Source organism: Phaseolus vulgaris, chromosome 3, assembly GCF_051622355.1.
Source record: "Phaseolus vulgaris cultivar YP4 chromosome 3, ASM5162235v1, whole genome shotgun sequence".
Lineage (NCBI taxonomy): Eukaryota > Viridiplantae > Streptophyta > Magnoliopsida > Fabales > Fabaceae > Phaseolus > Phaseolus vulgaris.
The window spans coordinates 47455001-47467111 of NC_143500.1; the positions used below are offsets into that span (position 1 = coordinate 47455001).

Here is a 12111-nt window from a genome sequence, read left to right on the forward strand (position 1 = left end):
TCACGCAATTCACAGGGTTCAACAAGCAATCGATATTTCACGATCAAGTATGTAGTACTCTTTGTAGTAGCGGTCCTTATATATCGTATTAACAATCGAAAAATGGTCGAAAGAAAAAATCCCTATTTGACAAGGCTTCTTCCTATACCTATGAATTCCATTGGACCCAAAAATGATACATTGGAAGAATCATCTGAGTCTTCCAATATCAATAGGTTGATTGTTCCGCTCCTGTATCTTCCAAAAGGAAAAAAGATCTCTGAGAGTTCTTTCCTGGATCCGAAAGAGAGTACTCGGGTTCTCCCAATAACTAAAAAGTATATCATGCCTGAATTTAACTGGGGTTCGCGGTGGTGGAGGAACTGGATAGGAAAAAAGAGCTATTCTAGTTGTAAGATATCTAATGAAACCATCGCTGGAATTGAGATCTCATTCAAAGAGAAAGATATCAAATATCTGGAGTTCCTTTTTGTATATTATATGGATGATCCGATCCGTAAGGACCATGATTGGGAATTTTTTGATCGTCTTTCCCCGAGAAAGAGGCGAAACATAATCAACTTGAATTCGGGACAGCTATTCGAAATCTTAGTGAAAGACTGGATTTATTATCTCATGTTTGCTTTTCGTGAAAAAATACCAAAGGAAGTGGAGGGTTTCTTCAAACAACAAGGGACTGGGTCAATTATTCAATCAAATGATATTGAGCATGTTTCGCATCTCTTCTTGAGAAACAAGCGGGCTATTTCTTTGCAAAATTGTGCTCAATTTCATATGTGGCAATTCCGTCAAGATCTCTTCGTTAGTTGGGGGAAGAGTCCGCACGAATCGGATTTTTTGAGGAACATGTCACAAGAGAATTGGATTTGGTTAGACAATGTGTGGTTGGGAAACAAGGATCGGTTTTTTAGCAAGGTACGGAATGTATCATCAAATCTTCAATATGATTCCACGAGATCTAGTTTCATTCAAGTAACGGATTCTAGCCAATTGAAAGGATCTTCTGATCAATCCAAGGATTCTTTCGATTCCATTAGGAATGAGGATTCGAAATATCACACATTGATCAATCAAAGAGAGATTCAACAACTAAAAGAAAGATCGATTCTTTGTTGGGATCCTTCCTTTCTTCAAACGGAACGAACAGAGATAGAATCAGAGCGATTCCTTAAAAACCTTTCTGGATATTCCTCAATGTGCCGACTATTCATGGAACGTGAGAAGCAGATGAATAATCATCTGCTTCCGGAAGAAATCGAAGAATTTCTTGGGAATCCTGCAAGAGCCACTCGTTCTTTTTTCTCTGACAGATGGTCAGAACTTCATCTGGGTTCGAATCCTACTGATAGGTCTACTAGAGATCAGAAATTGTTGAAAAAAGAACAAAAGAAACATCTTGCTCTTTCCAGGCGATCGGAAAAGAAAGAAATAGTGAATTTATTCAAGATAATTATGTACTTACAAAATACCGTCTCAATTCATCCTATTTCATCCTATCGAGGATGTGATATGGTTCCAAAGGATGAATTGGACAGTTCCAATAAGATTTCATTCTTGAACAAAAATCCATTTTGGGGTTTCTTTCATCTATTCCATGACCGGAACAGGGGGAGATACACGTTACACCACGATTTTGAATCAGAAGATCTATTTCAAGAAATGGCAGATCTATTCACTCTATCAATAACCGAGCCGGATCTGGTGTATCATAAGGAATTTGATTTTTCTATTGATTCCTCCGGATTGGATCAAAAACATTTCTTGAATGAGTTATTGAACTCCAGGGATGAATCGAAAAAGCACTCTTTATTGGTTCTACCTCCTCTTTTTTATGAACAGAATGAATCTTTTTATCGAAGGATCATAAAAAAATGGGTCCAGACCTCTTGCGGGAATAATTTGGAAGATCCAAAACCTAAAATAGTTGTATTTGCTAGCAACAACATAATGGAGGCAGTCAATCAATATAGATTGATCCGAAATCTGATTCAAATCCAATATAGCACCCATGTTTACATAAGAAATGTATTGAATCGATTCAATTGCAACTTCGAATATGGAATTCAAAGGTATCAAATAGGAAATGATACTCTGAATCATCGAACTAGAATGAAATACACGATCAACCAACATTTCTCAAATTTGAAAAAGAGTCAGAAGAAATGGTTCGATCCTCTTATTTTGATTTCTCGAACGGAGAGATCTATGAATTGGGATCCTAATGCATATAGATACAAATGGTCCAATGGGAGCAAGAATTTCCAGGAACATTTGGACTATTTCATTTCTGAGCAGAATAGCCTTCAAGTAGTGTTCGATCGATTACATATTAATCAATATTCGATTGATTGGTCTGAGGTTATCGACAAAAAAGATTTGTCTAAGTCACTTTGTTTATTTTTGTCCAAGTTACTTCTTTTTTTGCCCAAGTTTCTTCTCTTTTTGTCTAACTCACTTCCTTCTTTTTTCTTTGTGAGTTTTGGGGGTATCTCCATTCATAGGTCCGAGATCCACATCTATGAATTGAAAGGTCCGAATGATCCACTCTGTAATCAGTTATTAGAATCAATAGGTCTTCAAATCTTTCATTTGAAAAAAAGGAAACCCTTATTATTGGATGACCAAGATACTTCCCAAAAATCGAAATTCTTGATCAATGGAGGAACAATATCACCATTTTTGTTCAATAAGATACCAAAGTGGATGATTGACTCATTCCATACTAGAAAGAATCGCAGGAAATCTTTTGATAACACAGATTCCTATTTCTCAATGATATCCCACGATCCAGACAATTGGCTGAATCCCGTGAAACCATTTCATAGAAGTTCATTGATATACTATTTTTATAAAGCAAATCAACTTCGATTCTTGAATAATCAATATCACTTCTGCTTCTATTGTAACAAAAGATTCCCTTTTTATGTGGAAAAGGCCCGTATCAATAATTATGATTTTACGTATGGACAATTCCTCAAAATCTTGTTCATTCGCAACAAAATCTTTTCTTTTTGCGATGGTCAAAAAAAACATGCTTTTTTGAAGAGAGATACTATTTCACCAATCGAGTTACAGGTATCTAACATATTGATACCTAACGATTTTCCGCAAAGTGGCGACGAAGGGTATAACTTCTACAAATCTTTCCATTTTCCAATTCGATACGATCCATTCGTTCGTGGAGCTATTTACTCGATCGCAGACATTTCTGGAACACCTCTAACAGAGGGACAAATAGTCCATTTTGAAAAAACTTATTGTCAACCTCTTTCAGATATGAATATACCTGATTCAGAAGGGAAGAACTTGTATCAGTATCTCAATTTCAATTCAAACATGGGTTGGATTCACACTCCATGTTCTGAGAAATATTTACCATCCGAAAAAAGGAAAAAACGGAGTTCTTGTCTACAAAAATGCCTTGAGAAAGGTCAGATGTATAGAACCTTTCAACAAGATAGTGTTTTTTCAACTCTCTCAAAATGGAATCTATTCCAAACATATATACCATGGTTCCTTACCTCGACGGGGTACAAATATCTAAATTTCATATTTTTAGATACTTTTTCAGACCTATTGCCGATACTAAGTAGCAGCCAAAAATTTGTATCCATTTTTCATGATATTATGCATGGGTCAGATATATTATGGCGAATTCGTCAGATTCCATTGTGTCTTCCACAATGGAATCTGATAAGTGAGATTCCGGGTAATTGTTTCCATAATCTTCTTCTGTCCGAAGAAATGACTCATCGAAATAATGAGTTACTATTGATATCGACACATCTGAGATCGCTAAATGTTCAGGAGTTCTTCTATTCAATCCTTTTCCTTCTCCTTGTTGCTGGATATCTCGTTCGTACACATCTTCTCTTTGTTTCTCGAGTCTATAGTGAGTTACAGACAGAGTTCGAAAAGGTAAAATCTTTGATGATTCCATCATACATGATTGAGTTGCGAAAACTTCTGGATAGGTATCCTACATCTGAACTGAATTCTTTCTGGTTAAAGAATCTCTTTCTAGTTGCTCTGGAACAATTAGGAGATTCTCTAGAAGAAATACGGAGTTTTGCTTTTGGTGGCAACATGCTATGGGGTGGTGGTCCCGCTTATGGGGTCAAATCCATACGTTCTAAGAATAAATCTTGGAATCTCATCGATCTCATAAGTATTATACCAAATCCCATCAATCGAATCGCTTTTTCGAGAAATACGAGACATCTAAGTCATCCAAGTAAAGCAATCTATTCCTTGATAAGAAAAATAAAAAACGTGAATGGTGATTGGATTGATGATCAAATAGAATCCTGGGTCTCGAACACTGATTCGATTGATGATAAAGAAAAAGAATTCTTGGTTCAGTTTTCTACCTTAACAACAGAAAAAAGGATTGATCAAATTCTATTGAGTCTTACTCATAGTGATCTTTTATCAAAGAATAACTCTGGTTATCAAATAAGTGAACAACCGGGAGCAATTTACTTACGATACTTAGTTGACATTCATAAAAAGTATCTAATGATTTATGAATTCAATACATCCTGTTTAGTAGAAAGACATATATTCCTTGCTAATTATCAGACAATTACTTATTCACAAACCTTGTGGGGGGCTAATAGTTTTCATTTCCCATCTCATGGAAAACCCTTTTCGCTCCGCTTAGCCCTACCTCCCCCTAGTAGGGGTATTTTAGTGATAGGTTCTATAGGAACTGGACGATCCTATTTGGTCAAATACCTAGCGAAAAACTCCTATGTTCCTTTCATTACAGTATTTCTGAACAAGTTCCTGGATAACAAGCCTAAGGGTTTTCTTATTGATGATAGTGACGATATTGATGATAGTGACGATAGTGACGATATCGACCGTGACCTTGATATAGAGCTGGAGCTTCTAACTATGATGAATACGCTAACTATGGATATGATGCCAGAAATAGACCGATTTTATATCACCTTTCACTTCGAATTAGCAAAAGCAATGTCTCCTTGCATAATATGGATTCCTAACATTCATGATCTGGATGTGAATGAGTCGAATTACTTATCCCTCGGTCTTTTAGTGAACTATCTCTCCAGGGATTGTGAAAGATGTTCCACTAGAAATATTCTTGTTATTGCTTCGACTCATATTCCCCAAAAAGTAGATCCAGCTCTAATAGCTCCGAATCAATTCAATACATGCATTAAGATACGAAGGCTTCTTATTCCACAACAACGAAAACACTTTTTCACTCTTTCATATACTAGGGGATTTCACTTGGAAAAGAAAATGTCCCATACTAATGGATTCGGGTCCACAACGATGGGTTCAAATGTACGAGATCTTGTAGCACTTAACAATGAGGCCCTATCGATTAGTATTATACAAAAAAAATCCATCATAGACACTAATATAATTAGCTCTGTTCTTCATAGACAAACTTGGGATTTCCGATCTCAGGTAAGATCGGTTCAGGATCATGGGATCCTTTTCTATCAGATAGGAAGGGCTGTTTCACAAAATGTACTTCTAAGTAATTGCTCCATAGATCCTATCTCTATCTATATGAAGAAGAAATCATGTGACGGGGGGGATTCTTATTTGTACAAATGGTACTTCGAACTTGGAACGAGTATGAAGAAATTAACGATACTTCTTTACCTTTTGAGTTGTTCTGCCGGATCGGTCGCTCAAGACCTTTGGTCTCTACCCGGACCTGATGAAAAAAATGGGATCACATCTTATGGACTCGTTGAGAATAATTCTGATCTAGTTCATGGCCTATTAGAAGTAGAAGGCGCTCTGGTGGGATCCTCACGTACAGAAAAAGATTGCAGTCAGTTTGATAAGGATCGAGTGACATTGCTTCTTCGGTCCGAACCAAGGAATCCCTTAAATAGGATTCAAAATGGATCTTATTCTATCGTTGATCAGAGATTTCTCTATGAAAAATATGAATCGGAGTTTGAAGAACGGGGAGGAGTCCTCGACCCGCAACAGATAGAGGAGGATTTTTTCAATCACATCGTTTGGGCTCCTAGAATATGGCGCCCTTGGGGCTTTCTATTTGATTGTATTGAAAGGCCCAATTCATTGGGATTTCCCTATTGGGCCAGGTCATTTCGGGACAAGCGGATCATTTATGATGAAGAGGATGAGCTTCAAGAGAATGATTCAGAGTTCTTGCAGGGTGGAACCATGCAGTACCAGACACGAGATAGATCTTCCAAAGAACAGGGCTTTTTTCGAATAAGCCAATTCATTTGGGACCCCGCGGATCCACTCTTTTTCCTATTCAAAGATCAGCCTTTTGTCTCTGTGTTTTCACATCGACAATTCTTTACAGATGAAGAGATGTCAAGGGAACTTCTTACTTCCCAAACAGATCTTCCTACATCTATATATAAACACTGGTTTATCAAGAATACGCAAGAAAAGCATTTTGAATTGTTGATTCATTGCCAGAGATGGCTTAGAATCAATAGTTCATCATCTAAAGGATTTTTCCCTTCTAATACTCTATCTGAGAGTTATCAATATTTATCAAATCTGTTCCTATCTAACGAAGCGCTATTGGATCAAATGACAAAGACATTGTTGAGAAAAAGATGGCTTTTCCCAGATGAGATAGTTGTTGCTATCTGCTCCAATAACGAATCATTGGTTTCACTGAATCACTCAAAAAAAAAAAATAGATAGACCTTTCTTTCTCTTCGTCTCAGGTCGATGGATCTTCTCAATTGAAAGATCCCCTATATCGATAATACACATTCCAGTTGACCGAGCCTAATTCGAATTGTTTTGTTCCGAAGCAAAGAGATCCACGGGGCGGTTTGTCCTATTCAGATATTCACAACCAAGAAGTATTGAATTTTCTTTTTTTTTTTTTTCGGATAGGCCCTGAAAGGAGAAGAAAGGTTGGAATGCCAACAGGCGTCTATATTTTGAATTCACCCGACCCGAAAGTACACTATCCATTTTGGGAACGTCCGGTGCCAAAGTCATTGAATGGGTAAGTCGCCAATTCCTAAAACGAACTATTTCATGTACTTTATCCGCCCGCTGGGCTACGAGTGGGTATTTTCCCAGAGGTTTTTATTGTATCAATCTACCCCTGTGTGATTCTTGTTGAAGCATATACTCCTCGGGGAGGGTAGGGTGCAGGGCGGACGATTTCAAAACAGATTACCCATTCATTAGATAGAGAAGATCACCAAGATTTCGTGATTCGCTGTCGAACTTATTCCAATTCAATAAGAGATCTCAATATTATGCCTTGAAGAGGACTCGAACCTCCACGCTCTTTAGCACGAGATTTTGAGTCTCGCGTGTCTACCATTTCACCACCAAGGCATCTTGAAAGTGAATCGTATTCCATGAATATGATATCTATTTAGTTTGATGTATGGAATATATGACAAAGGTAGAGTGTTAGAGTCTTTTTATTGATTGGTCATGTCATATAGGTCCGAGTCGGACATCCAATTGGTTCGATTTGAATTATCCAGAGGATATCTTATCTATCTATATAGATAGATATAGATAGATATTCTATCAAAAAAAAAAATGGACTAATTCAACCTATTTATCGATTCAATAGAAGCCCAAAGAGATGAATTGAATAGGGTCCTAAAGAATGAGAGATATGTGAAAAACAGGTTCGATTACACCTATTCCTAATCCTAAATAGAATGGACGCAGAGATCTATATGTAAACATAGTATCTATTTAGATACGCTCGAATGACCCCTTCTCATAATGAGAATGTATATAACCCCATTTCGGTTGGGTCCGGTATAGAATGAACTTAGAATCATGGAATCGACTCGATCATCAGATTTTCGATTCTAAGTTCATAACCCTAGCCCATTGCCATTTTGGGCGGAGCATATCTACTAATTCTTTGATTCCAGTTAGTAAGGTAAGAGTTGAACTAAGAAATAGATTCTAGAAGCTAAAAAAGGGTATCCTGAGCAATTTCAATAATAGGGTTCATTGATATTCCTGGTATAGTAGATGCTATCACACATACAATCATACTGAATTCGATGGAATTGTTTGATCTGAAAGGGGACCTTCTATAATTTCGCACGTGAGGAGTTATTTCTTGGTTTCGTCCAGTCATTAATAACTTGATTATTTTTAGATAATAGTAGATAGAAACAACACTTGTAAGGAGTCCTATTGAAACCAAGAAATATAAGCCTGCCTGCCATCCACACCAGAATAAATGAAGTTTTCCGAAAAAACCTGCTAGTGGAGGAAGACCTCCTAAGGATAAGAGACATAGGGCTAAAGAGAGAGCCAAATAAGGATCTTTCGTGTATAATCCTGCATAATCTCGAATGTTATCAGTTCCGGTACGTAGACCAAATGATACAATGCAAGCAAAAGTTCCTAGATTCATCGAGATATAGAACAGCATATAAGTTATCATGCTTGCATATCCACCATTGGAGTCTCCAACAATTATTCCAATAATTACATATCCGATTTGACCTATGGACGGTTAAGAAAATTAAATTATTTTTAATTTGATTTCTAAACTAAAGAGGTCTTTGAATTATGTTAATTTTTTTATTATAGATTCACATATTAAATTATTTTTTATTTGATTCTAAATAAAAAAGACAGGTCTTTGAAATTAGTTTATGTCTGATAGAAAGTAATTGATAGTTTTACAAATCTAAGCGACTAAATTAAACGAAAAAAAATTACTCCATTGAAAATTATTAAAAGGTTATTTTGATATTAACAAAATAATATCTACAATTTAAAAGTTTAAAATAATCTAAAAGAAGCGTAAATTGCCCTTCACTTTATTCTAACCTTTAATGTACGACTTAAAAATATTATCCTTATGAATCAAAAACATAAAGTGTGGTTATATTTAGGAACTCATATGAAAAAGCTTAATTAAGGACTTAAACAACACTTACTTGCACTTTTAGAAATTCTTTTTAATTCTTTCTTTCGAAATGAATGTGATAACAATACATTTCATGGATAAAATGATCTTTCATCCTAAAATAAAAATGTAATTTGTAGAACTATTTGAAAAATCTGAAATAGAATTTAATAAAAAGAAAAAAGGTAGGTTCTTGCACGATCCTTTCGTCCGTACTGAATCTGTCATCACTGTGACCTCACGAAGCTTCCGCAGTTAAAATGGTTCCCACGAAATTACCAACGAACCCTACTATTTCACAGCTGCTGAAAGAGCTAACTAAGTACCCAGAAAACACTCCTCCTAAATAACAAACCAATGTAAATGCTAAAACAGTACTCTCTTGTGATCAAGCAACAAATAAAAAGCCGTTAAGGAAACTTCCTGCTATCCCTTCACGTACGTGAACCATGTATTTATATATAGCTTTGCATGCACCAACAACAATCACAGTCACACACCACTTTCACATACCAAACCAATGATGTTTCACCCTTCTTCCCTGCTCTTCTCTTTCACCCTTTTTTTTTTATTTGTCATCACACTCTCCCTTGAAACAAGCTCCACCTCGATAGTACCCAAGGACATAATCGACCAAACCTGCGAAATATGTTCCAACCAATCTATCATCTTGAGCTATGGCCTATGCTCAACTTCTCTTCCGGTAGTTCCAGTGAGTCACTCTGCAAATCTTGAAGGGTTAGCGCTGGTGGCAATGGAGCTAGCACTAGAGAATGTGACTAGCACGTTGGCAACAATAGAGAAGCTATTGGATAGCACAAGCCTTGATAGCTTTGCTTTGGGGGGCTTAACAGATTGCCTGGAACTGTACTCTGATGCAGCATGGACAATAGTGAACTCCGTGGGGGTTTTCTTGTCTGGGAACTATGATGTAACTAGGACGTGGATGAGTTCAGTTATGGAAGCAGCATCAACATGCCAGCAAGGTTTCACAGAGAGAGGTGAAGTTTCTCCTTTGACACAGGAGAATTATAATCTCTTCCAGTTATGTGGGATTGCGCTTTGCATTATCCATTTGGCTACCCCTACGCACCTTCTGAATTGATCCACGCGTAAATTTGGTCTTCTATCATGTGTTCATCTTTATAAAATGAGACCGTTATATTCGTATCTCAAAATGGATAATAAGAGTGTCAAACATTGTATCTCAAGAGATTAAGGAAGAAGACAGAGATTTATATGTATACTTTTTTTTTTAGTTTTTATTAGAAATTTTTCTTTTAGCAGTGCGACTTTTGAGAAAATTTTGTCATCATGTAAAAAGATTAATCTTTACGTATGTAATAATAATAAATAAATAAAATAAAATTCTTAATGATAGTAAATAATTATTTTTCTTTTTTTTTTCTTTTTTATTCTCTCACTTTCTTTCTAGCACACATTACTGAATGAAAGGTGTATTTATTATAAATTTTTTACTTTTCTTTTTTAACATTTCACCAAAATTTAACTTTTTTAATAGTTTAACTTCTTCCATCTAGTTATACATAAGTTATAACTAATTAAGATACATTTCGATATTCTGTCATTAACTAATTAACGTGATAATATTACTATTTAAACCAAAATAAGGAACACAATTCTATCTCAGACAAATATACATTATTCTTTATTTTTATTTTTTATTAATATATTTAAATTAAACATATAAATATGTTATCTTCTTTGTTTTCTTAAGTGCCATTTAAGTTTTTTTAAGATAAAAAATATTAAATTTTATTGATTTTAATAGAATATTTCTAAGGTTATATTTTATTTTTATTTATTTCTATATAATAATAAACACAATGTCAATTTACGTGTTCCAAACAAAACTATACATATGTATGACACTGTGTGCCAATTCATTACTCAGATAAAGCCATTGAAGACAATCTAAAAAAAATTATATTAAATTATTTAAAAAAAATTGGAAACACACTGAACATTTTAAAAACATACTAACGAAATTAAATTTTACCCTCTTAATATAGAAATTAAAAGGGTAATTAAACTTAAAAATATTTTAAATAATTGGTATTAATAAAAAGAAATATAAATATTAATACATATATAATGAATTTTAATTTATTAGAGATATTTTTTTGCTGGTAGTCTTTTTATCTCTAAATTTAATTGTTAATATGTTGATTTTTGTTAGTGAGATGATTCAATTCTAAGATTCATTCTTTTCCTTCTATTCTTACTATTGAGTTAATCTTATATTTATTTATTTAATAATTATTAAGTTTATTTAACTCTTGCGCGAATAGATTGACCCCAGGGTCCAAAAAATAATTTTCTTAAAGTTTATATAAATAAACAATGAAAGCTTGAAAAATATAAAAGAACTAAAAATTATCCAATAAACCATAAAAAAACTCGACACTTCTAACTTTTTTATATAAGAAATATATATACTAAAAGGAGATCAATATATATTAAAGTGTTCGATTAAGAAATTATTAATATTTTTTAATTAAATACCATATAGTAGCACCTTAAAAGAATAATAGCAAACTGATACTGGGTGAGGCACATGTTCAGCAAAATGGTAATATATTCTTCAGAATAATGCACATGCCTATACTGAGAGCAGTTTGTTGGAGGTTAATCTGATGAGTGCTGATAGGCAAATATTTCAGAATGTGATTGAAGTGGTGAATCATACGAATAATATGCCTCTAATTCAGAGTGATCAGAGGGTCGAAGAGATGCAGAAAATGCAGAACCCTGCTACTGTTGCTCTGGATCAGGATTCACAAGATATACAGCAGCAGAGGTTGAATGTACTGAGTCCTCTGATGAATGACTGTGAAGTGGAAATTGTGCAAGAATCACAGATTTTAGAGGAGCCTGCTACTGATAAGAAGGAGGAAGCACACCAAATTTCTTTGGTTTTGCAGCTGGATACTAAAACTTTATCTAAGTTTTGGGGTGATCGGGTTGATAGAGAAGGTGAAATTGAATTTGATTCTGAGTTGGAAACTCCATTCCAAAAAGTTGTTAAAAAGGAAGGGGAGGCCTCTTAAGAACAAAAATCCCTAGAAGGGTGCTTCAAAAAAGCATGTTCATGGACTTTAAATGCCTGTACTTTAGTGCTAGAGACATAGCAAATAACAACACGAAAAATTGCCTCACAAAAATCTGTAAAGATTCTAATGCGGATTTGGTTTTTATTT

The 12111-nt window shown here is 34.8% G+C and overlaps 1 protein-coding gene and 1 non-coding gene across 2 annotated transcripts; one reads left to right on the forward strand and one right to left on the reverse strand.

Annotated features, from left to right (window-relative positions):
- Positions 1–7254: 7254 nt before the first annotated feature.
- On the reverse strand, positions 7255–7335 carry TRNAL-CAA (transfer RNA leucine (anticodon CAA)). The gene has a single exon. It is a non-coding gene; the product is annotated as a tRNA-Leu (tRNA).
- Positions 7336–9380: 2045 nt separating this feature from the next.
- LOC137808151 (putative invertase inhibitor) lies at positions 9381–10275 on the forward strand. Its single transcript, XM_090299733.1, has one exon. It carries the CDS (start codon positions 9411–9413, stop codon positions 9993–9995), a length of 585 nt encoding a protein of 194 aa, XP_090155859.1. The 5' UTR covers positions 9381–9410; the 3' UTR covers positions 9996–10275.
- Positions 10276–12111: the final 1836 nt, after the last annotated feature.

Excerpts from the sequence above, each read along its gene's own strand:
- LOC137808151 (XM_090299733.1), top strand. The coding sequence starts at position 9,411 with ATGATGTTTCACCCTTCTTCCCTGCTCTTCTCTTTCACCCTTTTTTTT.